General features: G+C 50.0%; 1 protein-coding gene across 2 annotated transcripts in view; it reads right to left on the bottom strand.

Annotated features, from left to right (window-relative positions):
• Positions 1–17,615, bottom strand: part of DNAH2 (dynein axonemal heavy chain 2) — a 121,779-nt gene extending 104,164 nt beyond the window's left edge. The window contains exons 1-4 of one of the 2 annotated variants that reach the window (XM_057300344.2): positions 12,112–17,615; positions 11,009–11,188; positions 7,232–7,293; positions 2,137–2,307 (exon numbers count right to left, since the gene is read on the bottom strand). In XM_057300344.2, coding sequence (XP_057156327.2) covers positions 2,137–2,307; positions 7,232–7,293; positions 11,009–11,174 — 399 coding nt within the window. In that variant the 5' untranslated portion in view covers positions 11,175–11,188; positions 12,112–17,615. The remainder of the gene's footprint in view (positions 1–2,136; positions 2,308–7,231; positions 7,294–11,008; positions 11,189–12,111) is intronic. The other variant, XM_055101998.2, reaches the window with a different exon arrangement.
• Positions 17,616–18,992: the final 1,377 nt, after the last annotated feature.

Here is an 18,992-nt window from a genome sequence, read left to right as displayed (position 1 = left end):
AGGCTCCTCCTCTCTCTCTCTCTCTCTTTTTTTTTTTTTCTTTTTGGAGATGGCGGTCTTGCTATGTTGCCCAGGATTGATTCGAACTCCTGGGCTCAAGTAATCCTTTGGCTTCAGCCTCCAAAGTAGCTGGGACTAAAGGCACAGGCCTGTCTTTCTCTTTACTAAGATTTTATTACACCCTCTCAAGTTCACTCCATGTAACCAGGGAAGCACCATTCTTTGACTCAGTGCATATGTTTTTCATTGGTCTCCCATTTTTAAAGTGTATTAGATTAAATTTGCTTACTCTCAGGGTTTTTTTGTGTTTTTTTGGTTGGTTTGTTTTTTTTAATTTTTCGGTAGTTTTACTTTTTGCTCATTTTATCAGGTATTCAAGGGTAATAATTTTTAAAGGAAGTTTCAACTGGCCCTTTTGTTTTTTGTTTTTGTTTTTGTTTTTTTTTGAGACAGGGTCTCACTCTGTCACCCAGGCTGGAGTGCAGTGAAGTGATCACACCTCACTGCAACCTCCACCTCCCAGGCTCAAGTGATCCTCCCACCTCAGCCTCCCAAGTAGCTGGGACTATAGGTGTGCACCATCATGCCTGGCTAATTTTTGTGTTTTTTGTAGAGATGGGGTTGCACTGTTACCCAGGCTGGTCTCGAACTCCTAGGCTCAAGCGATCAGCCTGCCTCGGCCTCCCGAAGTGCTAGGATTACAGGCATGAGCCAAATATGATACTTTTTTATATAAAATGATCTTTATGATATTAAGATTCCTACTCCGAAACAAGTTGTGGCTCCTCATTTCTTCAAATCGTTTTTCGCGGCTTGCAACAAAGTTGTTTTCCTTCATATAAATCATACTTTTATATTAAAATGTATATTCAAATATAAATATATTTTGCAAATTGTGGTTCCTTTCACGAATGAAATCTTTTTTCATTGTTTTGTGGCTGATTACTGCCAGTGCACAGGGCAAAAGTTCTTCTGCCCATGTTCAATGCAGAATGCTTCACAAATTGCATCATTGTTTCACAGGGCCATGCCAATCACCCTCACCCTTTCCACTTTTGTATATGTGCTGCCAATAAGAGCAAAGCAACAGCCTTTTAAGTTTTCCAACATTTTTTTTCCAAATTTTTCAAAGATATATACAGAAAAGTTCAAAGAATTTTACAGTGATGACCTGTACGACCACCACCCAGATTCTACCAGCAACATTTTACTATCCATCTGTCTTTTAACTGTCTCCCTACCCTAGGTCTACCCTTGTCTAATGTATTCTCCACACTGTTGAAATAGTTATCTATCTAAACTATAAAAGACTTCAATAGCACTCTCTGGGATAGCGGCCAAATTCTCGAGTATAACATACAAGGCCCTTCATAAGCTGACCCCAAGCCCCTTTCAGTATCACTTCCCACTACTTCTCTTTTCTTTGTACGTAGAGTGGTCTTCGCTGAATAGCTCTTACCTAGTCTTGATGGAATCCCACTTACCCTTCATCCCAGCTCAAATAGCACCTCCACCATCAAGCCTTCCCAGAATTCCACTGGCTCCATTAGTTGCTCCCATAACGCTCCTATAAAGCTTTGCCCATGATCACAAACTATAGTAAATATTTGCTTATATGTCTGTCTTCCCCACTAGACCAGGACAACATTTTTTTTTTTTTTTTTTTTTTTTTTTGAGACAGAGTCTTTCTCTGTCACCAGGCTGGAGTGCAGTGGCATGATCTTGGCTCACTGAAACCTCCGCCTCCCAGGTTCAAGCGATTCTTCTGCCTCAGCCTCCCAAGTAGCTGGGATTACAGGCGTGCACCACCACATCTGGCTAATTTTTGTATTTTTAGTAGAGATGGGGTTTCACCATGTTGGCCAGGATGTTCCCGATCTCCTGACCTCATGATCCGCCCACCCGCCTCGGCCTCCCAAAGTGATGGGATTACAGGCGTGAGCCACCGCGCCCGGCCCATGACAGCGTTCTTGCGTCATCCTTCTTCCTATCCTTGCCACCAAGTAGGGTGCCTGACACAGTGGGGCTCAATAGGCCGTGGGCACAGGAGATGACAAGACTTAAGGATGACGAAGGAACTGAGAGCCCTCAGCTCTCTGTAGGACCACCTTTGATCTGGGAATGTAGGGTACGCACCTGCACAGGCATGCCCAGCTCTAGCTTCAGCCCAAAACAAGGGTCAATGAAGATGGTGAGGATGGATTCTGTAGGGTCCTGGGCAAAGTGTTCCAGAATGGCATCGTGCTCCTGTGTCCACACTGCATCCGCCAGTCCTGTCAGCGCAGCTCGGGAAAGGAAGAGGGGCTTCTACAGGAGAGCAGAGGGCCAAAGTAACTACAACTGCCAGGATGAGTCATTCCTCCCATCCACAATCACAAGTGAGGACATGGGAGATGAGAGAAGCCAGACAGGTTCAGAATGGTTAGGAGAAACTGAAAGATAGCTTTCAAGCTTTGGAAGAAACAGAAAAATAAGATTTCTTGCCTCTAAGAATAATAAAACAAACAAACAAACAAACAGATCACAGAGGAAAACTGGGATATTATCCACCCAATGCAAGAGATTATCTTTATGCCTGTAGTTTTTAAAAATGTCAGCCCTCAATCTCAAAGGTAAAGGTGAATTAAGGGAATGTGTAGGATATTAGCCTAGATCAAGCAATTAGGAGCAGGGAGACCACAAGCTGGAAAAGGGAGAGGGTATAGGAGCAATTTCTTCACGATGGAGTTCAAAAGAAGTGTAAAATACTAGGTAAAAGTCAATTGGTACAACATTAAGGAAAAAGTGAGGAGGGAAAAAGACACGAAAACACCAAAGAGGGCTGGGCGCGGTGGCTCACATCTATAATCCCAGCACTTTGGGAGGCTGAGGCAAGTGGATCACCTGAGGTCGGGAGTTCGAGACCAGCCTGACCAACATGGAGAAACCTCGTCTCTACTAAAAATACAAAATTAGCCGGGCGTGGTGGTGCATGCCTGTAATCCCAGCTACTCGGGAAGCTGCGGCAGGAGAATCGCTTGAACCCAGGAGTCAGAGATTGCAGTGAGCCGAGATCACACCCCTGCAATCCAGCCTGGGTAACAGAGTGAGAATCTGTCTCAAAAAAAAAAAAAAAAATTAGCTGGGTATGGTGGCTCATGCCTGTAATCCTAGCGCTTTGGGAGGCCAAGGCGGGTGGATCACCTGAGGTCAGGCATTCAAGACCAGCCTGGCCAACATGGTGAAACCCCATCTCTACTAAAAATACAAAAATCAGCCAGGCATGGTGGTGGGTGCCTGTAATCCCAGCTACTTGGGAGGCTGAGGTAGGAGAATTTCTTGAACCCGGGAGGCAGAGGTTGCAGTGAGCCGAGATTGCACCACTGCCCTCCAGCCTGGGCGACACAGCAAGACTCCGTCTCAAAAATAAATAAACAAACAAATAAATAAAGGAAATCAGAAGATGTGAAGATACAGATCAGTGAACTTGCGAAGTCTTTTCATCTTTCCTCCTGGAAGAAGGAATCTCTCTTACTTAAAGTTTCCAGGTCAAGAAAAATTAATAGTGATCTAAAATCTTTCCTATAATACATATAGACAGGATGAACCAATAAGAAAAACACTAAAAACTCAATAAACAAATAGACAAAAGGACCTGCATAGATATGTCATTTTAAAAAATGCAAATATAAAAAAAAATTGGCCAGGCGTGGTGGCTCATGCCTGTAATCCCAACATTTCAGAAGGCCGGAGGGGGGGTGGGGGGGTGGGGGCGAATCACAGGGTCAGGAGTTCAAGACCAGCCTGGCCAACATGGTGAAACCCTGCCTCTACTAAAAAAAATACAAAAATCAGCCGGGCATGGTGGCATGCACCTGTAATCCCAGCTACTCGGGAGGCTGAGGCAGGAGAATTGCTTGAGCCCAGGAGGCGGAGGTTGCAGTGAGCTGAGATCGCGCCACTGCACTCCAACCTGGGTAACAGAGCAAGACTCTGTCTCAAAAAGAATATATATATATATATATATATATATATATATATATATATATGTTCACTTGAAGTCAAATACAAATAAAATAACAAAGAAAGCCGGGCACAGTGGCTCACACCTGTAATCCCAGCACTTTGGGAGGCCGAGGTAGGCGGATCACCAGAGGTCAGGAGTTCAAGACCAGCCTGGCCAACATGATGAAACCCCGTCTCTACTAAAAATACAAAAATGACCCCAGCATGGTGGCGTGTGCCTGTAATCCCAGCTACTCAGGAGGCTGAGGCAGGAAAATCACTTGAACCCCAGGGGCAGAGGTTGCAGTGAGCCAAGGTCGTGCCACTGCACTCCAGCCTGGGCAACAGAGCAAGACTTTGTCTCAAAAAAAAAAAAAAAAAATCATTTATTGCCCATCATTTTTTAAAAAAATCCTTGCTAAACAAATAACACCCAGGCTTGGAAAAGGTGTACTGGCATATTGCTAGCATGAGGGCAAAAAGTATAATGCATTTGGAATGTGTGAGGTATTAAAAGTGATAGAAATGTTCTTTATCCTTTGATTCAGTAACTCCACATACAGGAATCTATTTTAAGGAAATATTAAGTATTTCAAGAGTGTTAGTTTTACTTTATAATATTCACAAAAGTATTCTGAGAGCAAAAAATTAGAAATGGCAAAATGTCCAAGAGTAATGGTTTAACTATGGTACTTGCATAGAACATAGAATGCTATATGGTCGTGAAAAGTGGTGTTTGCAAAAAGTGGTGGCCCTGTGGCTCACACCTATAATCCCAGCTCTTTCGGAGGCTGAAGCAGGAGACTGCTTGAGTCTGGGAGTTCAAGACTAACCTTGGCAACACAGTGAGACTGCAATCTTCACCAAAAAAAAAAAAAATTTTTTTTTTTTTTTTGAGACGCAGTCTTGCTCAGTCGCCCAGGCTGGAGTGCAGTGGCGCGACCTTGGCTCACTGCAAACTCTGCCTCCAGGGTTCACGCCATTCTCCTTCCTCAGCCTCCCCAGTAGCTAGGACTACAAGCGCCCGCCACCATGCCCGGCTAATTTTTTTTTTATTTTTAGTAGACACAGGGTTTCACCATGTCAGCCAGGATGGTCTCGATCTCCTGACCTCGTGACCTACCCGCCTCGGCCTCCCAAAGTGCTGGGATTACAGGTGTGAGCCACCGCGCCCGGCCAAAAAAATTTTTTTTAATTAGCTGGGCATGGTGGCACATGCTTGTAGTCCTAGCTACTCAGGAGGCTGAGGCAAGAAAACCACTTAAGCCTAGGAGTTCAAGGTTACAGTAAGCTATGATTGTTTCACTGCACTCCAGATTGGACAACAGAGAGAAACCCTGTCTCTTAAAAAAAAAAAAAAAAAAAAGTTTACAAAGAGTATATAATGTGAAGAATAATAGCTGGGCATGGTGGCTCACACCTGTAATCTCAGCACTCTGGGAGGCCAAGGTGGGTGGATCAGTTGAGGCCAGGAGTTCAAGACCAGCCTGGCCAAAATGGCAAAACCTTGTCTCTACTAAAAATACAAAAATTAGCCAGGTGCCTGGGCACAGTGGCTCACGTCCTTAATCCCAGCACTTTGGGAGGCCGGGGCAAGAGGATCACTTGAGCCCAGGAGTCCAAGACCAGCCTGGGCAATACAGCAAGAACCTGTCTCAAAAAAAAAAAAAAAAAAATTAGCCGGGTGTGGTGGCAGGAACCTGTAGTCCCAGCTACTCAGGAGGCCGAGACATGAGAATCACTTGAGCCTGGGAGGCGGAGATTGCAGTGAGCCCAGATCGTGCCACTGCACTCCAGCCTGGGCAACAGACCAAGACTCTGTCTCAAAAAATAATAATAATACAAATAAAATGTTTTGTGAAAAGGTTTAATACAAAATCATAACATATGGGCTAGGCACGGTGGCTGACACCTGTAATCCTAGCACTTTGGGAGGCCGAGGCAGGTGGATCACCTGAAGTCAGGAGTTTGAGGCCAGCCTGGCCAATATGACAAAACCCCGCCTCTACTAAAAATACAAAAATTAGCTGGGCGTGGTGGTGCATGCCTGTAATCCCAGCTACTTGGGAGGCTAAGGAGGGAGAATCACTTGAACCCCAGAGGTGGAGACTGCAGTAAGCCAAGATCATGCCACTGCACTCCAGCCTGCTCGACGGGAGCAAGACTCCATCTCAGAAAAAAAAAAAAAAAAAAGTAACATATGATAAAGTTAGGATTATACAAAAACAAACAAACTTACAAACCTGTGCACAAAAGTAAAAGATATATCAAAATATCGTTCTTTTGTTTTTTTGGGTTTTGTTTGTTTGTTTGTTTTGAGACAGAGTTTTGCTCTTATTGCCCAGACTGGAGTACAGTGGCACGATCTTGGCTCACTGCAACCTCTGCCCTCGGGTTCAAGCAATTCTCCTGTCTCAGCCTGGCGAGTAGCTGGGATTACAGGCACCCGCCACCACACCCTGCTAATTTTTGTATTTTTAGTAAAGATGGGGTTTCACTATGTTGGCCAGGCTGGTCTCAAATCCTGACCTCAGGTGATCCACCCACCTCGGCATCCTAAAGTGCTGGGATTACAGGCTTGAGCCACCGTGTCTGCCCAGACATATCAAATATTAATATTAAATGTGTTTGGGCAGTAACACCATGAGTCTTATTTTCTCTATTTTACTTTTCTGTCTCTTGCCATTTTTTTCTTCGATAGTTATTACTTTTCTTTCCCTTTTTGAAAAATGTCAAGGTCATCACTCTATTCTTCTCACCCTGGTAACTATGGTCATGACTAGGCTTTGATGCAACTTGGAAATAAAGAAGCAGAGGTCATTTAGTGCCATTTCTCAAAGTGACTGAAGCAGCTTCTGTAAATTCTTCAGCCAAAGGAAAGAACTGAAGGAAAGGTGGAAAGAGCATGTCTTAGAAATTAGTATCCAATTAGGACAATATCTTCCCAGCTCATTCAACTTGTTCAGGTGTTCACCCGCATGATGAATAAGCTCATCACAGTTTGACCCAAGGTGGGGAGACAAGAGAGACCTGCGCCTTACTTAAAGCCCTCCTCTGTCCTGGCGAAGGCACAGATGACTTTGTCTTTTACTCAGTGAACTGGATTTGTAGTGAGTAGGCTAACAGCAGAGAGCAAGTAGAAGAAGTGGCAGACAAGAGAGAATTCCTCATGTGCCATCCACAACTGATCCTTTGAGTCACCAGTTTTGGGAGAGGAATATCTGCCACAGGGAAGACCCAAGCCTACCACATCTGCCTCGGGCTCCACTGATTCTTCACTCTGTGCTTGAGGTCCCTCCAACCGTGGCTCTAGGAAGAATAAACATACAAAAAGGAAGGCATTTCTTGGAAAGTTAAACACAGTCAGCTGGGCGCGGTGGCTCACACCTGTAGTCCTAGCACTTTGGGAATACTAGGCGGGAGGATCACCTGAGGTCAGGAGTTTGAGACCAGCCTGGCCAATATAGTGAAACCCCGTCTCTACTAAAAATACAAAATTAGCCAGGCATGGTGGCGGGTGTCTGTAATTCCAGCTACTTGGGAGGCTGAGGCAGGAGAATCACCTGAACCCAGGAGGCAGAGGTTGCAGTGAGCCATAATCGTGCCACTGCCCTCCAGCCTGAGTGACAGAGTGAGACCCTGTCTCAAAAAAAAAAAAAAAAAAAAAAAAGCCGGGTGCAGTGGCTCACACCTGTAATCCCAGCACTTTGGGAGGCCAAGGCGGGCAGATCACGACGTCAGGAGATCAAGACCATCCTGGCTAACATGGTGAAACCCCGTCTCTACTAAAAAATACAAAAAATTAGCCAGATGTGCTGGTGGGAGCCTGTAGTCCCAGCTACTCTGGAGGCTGAGGCAGGAGAATGGTGTGAATCCAGGAGGTGGAGCTTGCAGTGAGCTGAGGTCGCGCCACTGCACACTCCAGCCTGGGCAACAGCGCGAAGACTCTGTCTCAAAAAAAAAAAAAAAAAAAAGGAAAGAAAAGAAAGAAAGCTAAACACAGCCACCCAATGACCCAGCAATTCCACTTCTAGGTAGAGACCTGTGAGACTTGAAAGCAAGGACTCAAAGAGAGATTTGCATTACAGCATTCGTAGCAGCATTATTCACAATAGGCAAAAGGTGGCAACAGCTCAGTGTCCTCTAACAGAGGAATGGATAAACAAAAGGTGATATAAACATGCAGTGGGCTATTATTCAGCCATCAGAAGGCATGGCGGTGTGGTTCATGCTACAACATGGATGATCCTTGAAAACACAGTGCCAAGTGAAAAAAGCCAGTCATGAGAGACCACTCGATGAAATGTCCAGCATAGGCAAATCCATAAAGACAGAAAATAGATGAGCGGTTCCTGGGATCTGGGGGGGAAGGGGGAACCAGGAGTGACTGCTAAAAGACGAGGCTCTGATGCAACTTACAAGTAAAGATATAGGAGTCACCTGGTGCCAATTTCTCAAGGTGCTTAAAGTGGCTTTCTTTTGGCGGGATAAAAATGTTCTAAAATTAGATAGTGGGAACGTTGCACAGCTTTGTGAATATACCAAAAACCACTGAACTGTAGACTTTAAAAAGGTAAATTTTATAGTCAGTGAATTCTCTCTCAATTTAATGTAAAAAGCTGACTGGGGGCCAGGCACGATGGCTCATACCTGTAATCCCAGCACTTTGGGAGGCCGAGGCTGGTGGATCGCCCGAAGTCAGGTGTTCGAGACCAGCCTGGCCAAGATGGTGAACCCCCTGTCTCTATAAAAATACAAAAAATTAGCTGGGCATGGGGGTGGGTGCCTGTAATTCCAGCTACTCAGGAGGCTGAGGCAGGAGGATTGCTTGAATCCGGGAGGCAGAGGTTGCAGTGAGCCGAGATCACGCCATTGCACTCCAGCCTGGGTGACAGGGCGAGATTCTGTCTCCAAAAAATAAAAATAAAACAAACACTAACTGGGGTAGGGGTGAGGGAATGAAGGCGGTTAGTACTGAGGTTATTCCAGGCATACAGCTTCTGGCCCTCCATCTTCCCCCACTCCTCTTCCCACATGGAGAAGTTGGGGCTCATAGGAATCAGCCCTTCTCCAAACCACTGGCCTGCTGAGCACTCAGTTCTGCCACACCCACTCTGACTCCCATAAAACCCAGCGGCTCTGTTTCTCTGCCTCCTGATCTACTAGTCACACAGGAGATTGGGGTAAAACTGGTGGCTTTCCCATTCCCCAGGGGCTGAAAGGAGGAAGGAACAAATGAGATATAACCAAAAGACCATGAGGAACAGGAAACTCCCTCTGGCTTCCAGAAAGGAAAACTAAGAGGGGAATGAGGCACAGAGGCCGAGGCAGGAAGGCGTGAAAAGATGGAACAGGCGATTCTGGAGCTTAGCAGTAGGTGAGATGATCCAACTCCCTTGGGAAAACTGCTGGCATTCAGGTTCCAGGCAAGAACTAGGCCAGGGGAGACTGGGTGCGGTGGCTCATGCCTGTAATCCCAGCACTTTGGGAGGCCGAGGCAGGTGGATCACTCGAGGACAGGAGTTCGAGACCAGCCTGGGCAACATGGTGAAACCCCATCTCTACTAAAAATACAAAAATTAGCCGGGCCTGGTGGCACACGCCTGTAATCCCAGCTACTCAGGAGGCTGAGGCAGGAGAATCGCTTGAACCCTGGAGGTGGAGGTTGCAGTGAACTGAGATCGCACCACTGCACTCTAGCCTTGGCAACTGAGCAAGACTCTGTCTCAAAAAAATTTAAAAAATAAGGTGGGCATGGTGGTGTATGCCTGTAATCCCAGCTACTTGGGAGGCTGAGGCACAAGAATCACTTGAGCCTGGGAGGCAGAGGTTGCAGTGAGCTGAGATTATGCCAGTGCACTCCAGGCTGGGTGACAGAGTGAGACTTTGTCTCAAAAAAAAAAAAAAGAAAAAAGAAAGAAAAGAAAAGAAAAGAAAGCTTGGAGCTGGGAGAGGCAGAAATCCTTGCTGTTCGAAGGCCAACACGTTCATTTTAAAGCTCCTTCCCTTCCCTCCCCAGAGGATTCTCCATACTGAACCTCACTGTCTTCCCTCCCATCTTCCCCTACTCCTCCTAGCAGCGAGCAGTCCCATTTTAACTGCTTTCACCTGAGCACTTCAGAACTCAGAAGGATACATTCTGCACATTTCTAAGATCCTGGAACCTAATGCAAGTTCTTATGGCCCAGGTACTTTTCTCCCATGCCCACGCTTAACCTCTCAACCTTTAATTTTAGAAGGGGATTCTATTTCACAAGCTACTATCAGTGTAAAGGAGCTCCAGGTAAAGAAGGAGGTCTACACTTAGCTCATAGTCCTGTCTACACTGACCAGTGCTCTCAGGGAGATCCTAGCAATAGCAACAACTACCAAAAACCTTCCAACCTTACTGGCTCCGGCTCACCCACAGGAAAGGAATCCCTCAGGTCAAAGCCACAAGAGGCTGCCTCGTTAAACTCTTTCCTCCCTAGATCTAGACTTCTTTCCTGTCGTCCTGAACCTGAACCTCCGCAGTCTACCAAGTCCCTGCCAAAATGAGGGCGGAGATACAACAGCCCTCAACAGATGGTAGAAAGCATCAGCCGGGCTTCGGATTCAAAGGGTGGCAAAACAGGCTGAGTCTCCATGGTGATGGGCTTAATGGGAGAAAAGCATTATTTGTTTTGCCACCCAGGGTGAAAATGGGAAAAAGGAAGAGATCAAACCCTCTTCAGTGGGGTAGGAGCAACCAGGAACACTTGAAATAAGGAGGAAGAGGCTAGAGAAAGGACTGGTTGGTGAACTCCTGGTATATTGTGGGAAATTTTAAGACAGAAAGAACAAGGATGAGGCTGGCCAGGAGGAAGACACACAAAAAAAGGACCCAGTGGCAGGGCTGCTGAACCTCCATGGCTGGGGGCGTCACTTAGCCCGTTTCCTGCCCAGAAGCAACAGCGCCTGCTCCCCAGCCGTAAAATGCCTCCAAGCCCCTCTGACTTTCCCCACCCTCCATTGCTAAGCATCCTCTGCCCCAGCAAGTACCCACCAGGCTCCTCCTTGGGGAGCTCAGCCTGCGGCTCTGGCTCACTGACAGCCGGGACATTCCCCTGCTCCTGTGTGGCCACAGCAGCCCGAGTGGCCCGCCCTGACCGGCTTGCCTGGGAGCTTCCTCGGCCACTCAATCGCTGCTTCTTCTCAGCTTTGCTGGACATCGTGCAGGCAAAACCTACAGGTATACAGGAGTGGAGAGTCCACGAGCAGATACCACCCCTGAACCAGCCCCCTGATACAAGCAGTCCCTTTTGAATTCATAAATTGACTGAAACTCAATATGATCATCTTTTCTGGTGGTACCCACACCCTGCTCCATTAACCACAAGGGCTCTGTACTCCACAGGGGCCTGGGAGGCCTTGCTGTTTTTCCCTAGGATATCCTACTGTCTTCGGGGCACTGGGCTAAAAATCAAAGTCAGTCCCTCAAGGCACTAGGAATAAATGGGAGTTAAAGATGATGGCCAGGCTGGGTGCGGTGGCTCATGCTTGTAATCCCAGCATTTTGGGAGGCCGAGCCGGGTGGATCACCTGAGGTCAGGAGTTCGAGACCAGCCTGGCCAACATGGCAAAACCCCGTCTCTACTAAAAATACAAAAAATTAGCCAGGTGTGGTGGTGCATGCCTGTAATTCCAGCTACTCGGGAGGCTGAGGCAGGAGAATCTCTTGAACCCGAGAGGTGGAGGCTGCAGTGAGCCAAGATCATGCTACTATACTCCAGCCTGGCTGACAGAGTGAGACTCTATCTCAAAAAAAAAAAAAAAAGATGGCCAAACAGACACCCCACTAATGAGGATTTAGAACCTCTATCTCTGCCCCGGGGTATGAGAACATAAGATAATCAGGAAAAGATCTATCAAGCTGAAGCGTGGTTGCCCAAACCCTCATCCACTCTACCCTCCAGGACCATGAGTGAGTGAGAGAGGATCAAGGAAGGGGTGCACATCCCCCATCCTTTGTCACTGTTCAATCATTCAAGCAAACCAAGATGATTTTCCTATGTACCTCTTTTCCTCCCAAGTTAAATGGAAAAATGCTCCTCCCAATCCCACTAAAATCTGCAACATCTGTAAACAGAGAAAAACAGTATTTGCCACCTGGGTCTATCGCTTTGAAGTCCTGAGGGGCAGGAACACTGTTTTGTGTGTACTGAGTTCTCTTAGCAGAGTTGGCTGAGGAACTCTGTGCTAATGGTTAAGATCAGTCAGGATCATTTATTTGACTCAAAATGCCCTGAGAACAGATTGGAAGAAAGAAGGACAAAAGTCATCCAATCATAAATTTCAAATTGTGTCATGAGGAAAAAGCAATTGGGGCACGAGGAAGGTCACAGTGGTGCCTCTCTCAGAAAGGTAGGATGGCAGGAAGCGGGGATCTCAGGCAGGTGCTCAGAATCCCAGGCGCAAAGTCTGAGGCGCTGGGCACTCTCTTTTCATTCGGCTGCAGCCTAACGGCACCTGTGGCTCTCCTTCCTCATCCCCACAGGCTGCCACAGGCATTGATCTCAGGTTATGAATTTCAAACTTGAAGGATTTGTACTTTGCTCCAAGGAAAAACGTTCTGTTAGGCCAACAAATCAATAAAACCAACTACAGCAAGGAGGCTTCCTCCATCAGTCTCCAGAGAAGCATCAAGCTGCGCTTTCCTGCCTCAAACTAGAGCCTGAGGCGCATGCACCGTGGGGTTCACCACGCGATCCCACACCGCAGGCCCCAGGAGGAACTGCTCTGCCAAGTGGGGCTCACACTATTACTAGGAAATACCGCAGGGGCCAGCAGTATTTATCCTGCAGTATAAATCCAGCAGTATTTATCCAGCAGTATTTATACCAGCAGCTGGTATCCTTAAACTGGTTACCAGCAGGCAAATTTCCCCTCAAAATGACTCTTTCCCCCCAGCTGTCACAACTGCCCCTTCTCCTCCCCCTCCCCCACACAAATATTCCTTGCTCCCTCTCCCTCCACAACTGCCTCTTCTCCCCAACAACTGTCCCTTCCTACCCCGACACTACTGCCCCTTCTCCCCAGCACTCCTTCCCTCCTTCCCTCTGCCCCCGACACACACCTTGCCACGCTGACCCTCCCCTCCCTAGACCGACCGATGGGCCACTCTAAGAAGTTGCCCCTCGCAGCCCTCTCGGGCCGGCGTCTGCACGCGTCCCCATGGCAACCCCGGGCAGGGAGGGGCGAGTGGCCGGTGCGCGGCCCCTCGGAGCCCGCCTCCTCCGCGCAGGCGCCCTGGATCCCTGCTTCGCGGCCCCACCCCGCCCAGGTCTACCCCTCAGGGACCCAGGGCTTGAAGGCTCCGGGACTAAAGGAAAGTAGCCACATCTGGCGAGCCGAAGGGTGCGGGGGGCCTGGTGTCAGGACCCAGCTGGAAGGGCTAGGGCAAGAGACAGTGAGCCACCGCCCCGCAGGACATTGAAAAGGCAGGGAGAACCCAATCGCCCGACCCTGCGCCCAGGTCTGTGCGCCCCAGCCGGAACGGGTCCAGCAGATGGCGCCCGGCGCCCGGCCGGCGAGGGATATTCGCGATGTAGAAGGCGTTCCAGGATTTCCAGGCAGCCGTGGGTGCAGCTGGATCCGGGGGAAAAACCGGGCCTGGAGCACCCTTGCCCTCCTGCTCCTTCCCCCTTCTTAGTTCGGATTGGGGTCTAGGATTGCGGGGGGGCGGCGCGGGGCGGGGAAAGGGAGGGAAGACGGGAACTGGAGTTTTGGGAATCTGAGGATTGGCTTTCGAAGGCGTCGCTGGTTTTTGGGGGGGACGAGAGGCGGGGACTCCCTGGGGAAGGTGACCGGGCCTGGGAGGGGCTTCGCTCTCCATAGGAACAAAGGCTGCGTCGTGAGAGAGGAGGCGAGAGGGGAGGGCCATGAGGGCCGGGGTACATCTCCGAGGGTGCCAGGGGGCGCTGCGGGCCGGGGCTGCTAGAAGGCGCCTGGAAGACCGCTGTACCTGGTGCCGGGAGGAGCTTTGGGGAGACCTGGGAAATACAGAGAGGAAGCCGAGTGGGGGGATGGGAAGGCGCCCTCCCTGTTTCCATCAATAGTGCCTAATTAAGACAAAGCCAGCAGCGAGCCCACTGATTACATTTCCATGAGGAGCGAAATTTATGACATTTTCTTTGCTGGATGAGGAGAAGAGAAGCTGGCACCTCAGTTCCCCCTTTTTCTGTTTGGCGTTCACACCTAACAGATCTCATTATGCCAGCCTGGCACTACCAGGAGTGGCCGTCCCTGGTACTCCTGAAGAGCAAGTGGATTAACCACACCCTATCCCAGCGCTGACCTCACCCTCCCACCTACCGTATCTTTATTCCCAGAAGTGTCAACCCTTTCCCTCCCCCCGACCCCCAATAATTCCTCCTGCCCAGCCAGACTCCTGTTGCTGACAGCAGGAATGGAAGGAGAGGAGTACCGCCCACCCCAAAACCAGCTGCACAGCTAGCACAGCTAAGATGGAACGTGGAGGTGTTCCTCTAGCCAGATAGGCCATGGGTGGCAGACAGAGGTGATGTGGTTGGCCAGAACCCCTAGGGAAAAGTCCCAAAGGAGTGAAAATTTGCTGGAGGCGTGGGGTGGGGAGCCTCCGGGGCAAGGTTCATGGGTCCCTCGGGGAAAGGAACTTTGCACAGACCCCATTTCTTTTCTTAAACCCCCCTCCCCAACTGTGGCTGTGCCTACGGATCCCAGCCCCCCACATTATGCTAAATAGGTAATCAAACATCTCGCTTTGCTAATTACTGCTCAATCCGATTAAACGCTGCTGAAGCTCATCAACAGAGGTGGAGGTAGGGGGAAGGGACGAAGGCGGGGCAACCACAGCTAGCTATGATGGGGGTCTTTTCCCCAGGGGCTCTTCGGGGCTAGAGAAACAGCCAGGGTTGCAAGACCGTGTACATCCCAAAGGAAAGGGCAGAAGAGTTGTGACCTCGAGCCTCAGCCTTGCTGCACCTCCCAGCCACGGCCCTTTTCCTCCTCCCAGAACCTTCATTACCCTCCGAACCCAGGCATCCGGCCATTCCCACAGCTCCCCACACACATCCCTGTCCCAGATTTAATAAGTTCTGTTCCCTCATTGTCAATATTTGATTTCTCAGAGCCATCTCCACGGAGAGGGGGGTGGGGGATCTTTCCTTGCCTCCCCCTACTTTGGCCCTCTTTTGCCCACCCCCAGTCTCTTTGTGCCCCCAACCTTCTCTGAACTTGCTGACTTAATGAAATGATATTAAAGTCTTAAGCAACTCCAAAAGAATGGTTGTTATGGTGAAGGGAGTGGGCAGGACGCCTGGGTCCCGGAGGGGAGCAAAGGCTGAGGAGGGGGAAAGGGAGCCAGAGGCTAAGGTCTAGAGACCCCAGTCCCTAGTGGGGAACAGCAGATTTGGGGTGAGCTGGGGGCCAGACCTCTGGATCTTGGCTGGAAGCAGGGGCTGAGGACTGGGGGCTAGGAGAAGGTGGAAAGAGAGGTCCATTCCAGGGGTCAGGGTCTCGGCCTGCTGTCCGGATCATTCATCAGAGACAGAGGCCAGGGGAGACAGGGCCTCTATGCCAGCAGCCTCCCTGCCGACTGTGCCCTGGGCTGGTCCCGTGAGAACCAGAGTAGATTCCTCTACAGCCTGACTCATCCTTCTCCCCCAGCAGCCCCCCACAGGTGATTTGTAGCTGATGCCCCCACAATGGTAGGGGCCAGGATAGTCATTCCACGACATGAAGAACTGAGAGCTTCCAGGACAGAAGAGAACAGAGGCCAAGGGAAAGGAAGCCAAGCACCCCCCTTCACCTCCCCCCACCCATCCCCATCTCCCCTGGGGACCCTGGCCCAGCCCCAGTCCCCTTGGGGTGGTGGGAATGCAAGGACATTTGGCTGGGGCTGATTGATGAGGGAGGAGGCAGCCACCGGGCACTGAGGCTGCTGTTTGCTGAGCACACAGATTCCTCCCAACTCACCAGCTGCTACCCCCTGAAGCAGCTCAGTCTCTCCCCGACATCACTCCACCAGCCACTGGGGTTGCGGTGCCTGAGTTTCTGATGGCAACTGGAGGAAGAGGGAGAACCAGAAAACTGAACACTTCGATTCCCTGTGGGAATTGGGGGTACCTGGGGCCTGGTCCCCTCAGAACTCCCTTCAGAACTCCACTTTCCCTGCTACCTTTCAAGTAGCTCTCTGGCTGCCCGTTTGTCATTCCCATTCATTCTGTGTCCCTTTTCCTTCCCCCACCCAACTCTGAGCCTATGCCAGACAGCCTCCTGCCTCCAAACCACCGTGTGACATTTCTCCCAGGTCTCAAAACTCTCCCAAGCCCCATGTCCACGGTGGCCCATATAGCCCCTTAGGAAGGGCCATTTTTCATTCTAATTAAAATTCCAGATATGATGTCAACCATTCCGCATTAGAAATTCCCACTGCAAGGCCAGGCACGGTGGCTCACACCTGTAATTCCAGCACTTTGGGAAGCCGAGGTGGGTGGATCACCTGAGGTCAGGAGTTCAAGACCAGCCTGGCCAATGTGGTGAAACCCCATCTCTACTAAAAATACAAAAAATTAGCCGGGCGTGGTGGCACATGCCTGTAGTCCCAGCTACTCGGGAGGCTGAGGCACGAGAATTGCACCACTGCACTCCAGCCTGGGCCACAGAGCAAGACTGTCTCAAAAAAAAAAAAAAAAAAAAAAGAAAAGAAATTCCCACTGCCACTCCTTGCCCCATTCCCCTTTCCCTAAAAACCCCCAACACACACACACACACACACACACACACACACACACCACACACACACACACCCCTCGGGCTGAATAGTATCCCTCAGCTGCCGTTATTTGGAAGGAGGGCAAAGCCTGAGCTTCACTCTACAGCTCAGCCCCAAGACAGCCTCAATCCTATGCGGTTTGGGGATGGCAGGGCGACAGCTCTAGCTTCTGTGGTCCCAGCCCTCTCGGTTCCTTTACTTCCGCTCTGCCTTCCTGCTCTGGACTCTGCCAGCAGCTGTGCCACAGCCCCCAAAAAAGCTCAGAGCATCATCCTTGCCCTCCCAGAGCTTAAAATTTAGACGAGGAAAACACAAGTCACAGACACACAAGAAACAAAAGGCAAGGGGATGGGAGACTGAGTGAGATCAACTTCCTTAATGTGGATCCAAGACCCTAAGTGACTTACTCCCCTCCAGGCCGAGGCTAGGGAAGAACAGGACACATCCGAAACATGCATGTGGTGGTGATGTCCTTCTTACTGTTCCCAAACACACCACGATCTCACCTCTGTGCCCGTGCACTTGCTGTTCCTCTGTCTAGCATGCCCGTCCCCAGTGTGCATGGCTTACTCCTGTCTCATGACTTAAGGTCCTGATCAAGGGCATCTCTTTCAAAGGGACCTTCCTGACCTCCTCATCTAAAGCAGCTCCAGGCCAGGTGCGGTGGCTCATGCCTGTCATCCCAGCACTTTGGGAGGCCAAGGTGGGCTGAGCACCTAAGGTCAGGAGTTCGAGACCAGCCTGGCCAACATGTTGAAACCCCGACCCTACTAAAAATACAAAAATTAGCTGGGCAAGGTGGCGGGCACCTGTTAATCCTAGCTACTTGGGAGGCTGAGGCAGGAGAATCATCGCTTGAGCCCGGGAGGTGGAGGTTGCAGTTAGCCGAGATCGCACCACTGCACTCCAGCCTGGGCAACAGAGCAAGATTCCATCTCAAAAATAAATAAATTAATAAATTAATAAATAAATAAAGCAGCTCCTGGTTACTCTCCATCCTCCTCATCCTGTCATTCTGTTTTGTTTATATCCCTTTTCACACCTGAAATTGTATTATTTCGTTCCCCACCTAAATGTGGACTTTGTGAAAGCGGGGACCTGGCCTTACTCACCCTGTCCTCCCAGCGCCTGAACCGGTGCCTGAAACAAAGTAGCATTTAACATGCTGCTGAGCGAGTGAACGAACAAACCAATGAACAAACAAATGTCTTCCTGTGCCTGTAGTCGTTTTGTTGTAGTTGTTACTCTAGGAATATGTGTGTGTATTTGTCCCCACAAAGCAAATAGGACGGCATGTGTTATTCTGCGTGGAAGTCACCAGCATTTTCAAATAGCTCCAGACACCCAAGTCACTACACATGTGAAAGGCTGTTGGTCTCGTGCTATTCGAGCGGGGCTGCGGGGAGTCTCTGGATGCCAGCGCTCTGAGGGGGCGTGTCCCAGGCGCTGTGCAGTCTGTGCTGTTCCTCGCCCCGGCTGTGCATCTGTCCCCAGGTGTCTTCCTGTCTCTCAGCATGTTATGATGTCTTGGCTGCTTTGGCGAGGTGCTTGTCTGTCACGGAGACTATTTATCCCCACGTCTCTTCCCTCTTGTCTCTCCACCTGTGCCTCTAGATGTAGGTGGAGGGGGAGTCTCCCTGATCTCCCTTGCCCCTCACACACCACCCTGCCCCAGTCTTGGACCCCTCCCTTTCTCAGTGGGCCCTGTTGCTGGGCTCTGGGTTGCCATAGTGACGGTTGCCAAGTCCCTGAGGCTGATAGCCAGCGATGGGCTGTCGGCTGCATCCACGCGGGAGGCTGAGGGGGGCTTCCCATTGTGTAGAGAAGGGGATGTTGCCATGACAACCAACCCCCACTAAGGGGCAAGGACCAGCCTTTCCACCCCCCACGAGCCTCCCCACTTCGGGCAGCTCCAGTGTGGGCTCAGAAGGCAAGAGTAAATTCCAGACAGCCCAGCACCTGGCCTTCCAGCTTTCAACTCCCCTCCTGCGGTGCCCGCACCTCTCAAGACCCAGGCATCTTGCTCAGATGGGGAGGGGGAGGAGCAGGGGTCCCACTGGACAGAAGAGAGGAAGAGGGACCCCTTGACCTCCAGGCAGATGGGAGACAGCGGGAGGGGACCTAAAGTCAGGGGAGGGGCAGGGAGGGCAGAGGTTGTGACCCCTGCTGACTCACTCCAGTGATGCTCCTGACGGCTGCTTTTGTGGTTGGAGAATGGGGCTAAGTCTAGGGGACT

This window comes from Pan paniscus, chromosome 19, assembly GCF_029289425.2.
Source record: "Pan paniscus chromosome 19, NHGRI_mPanPan1-v2.0_pri, whole genome shotgun sequence".
NCBI classification, from domain to species: Eukaryota; Metazoa; Chordata; class Mammalia; order Primates; family Hominidae; genus Pan; species Pan paniscus.
Note: the sequence above shows the minus strand (reverse complement) of the source record. Positions and strands in the feature narration are given on the sequence as shown.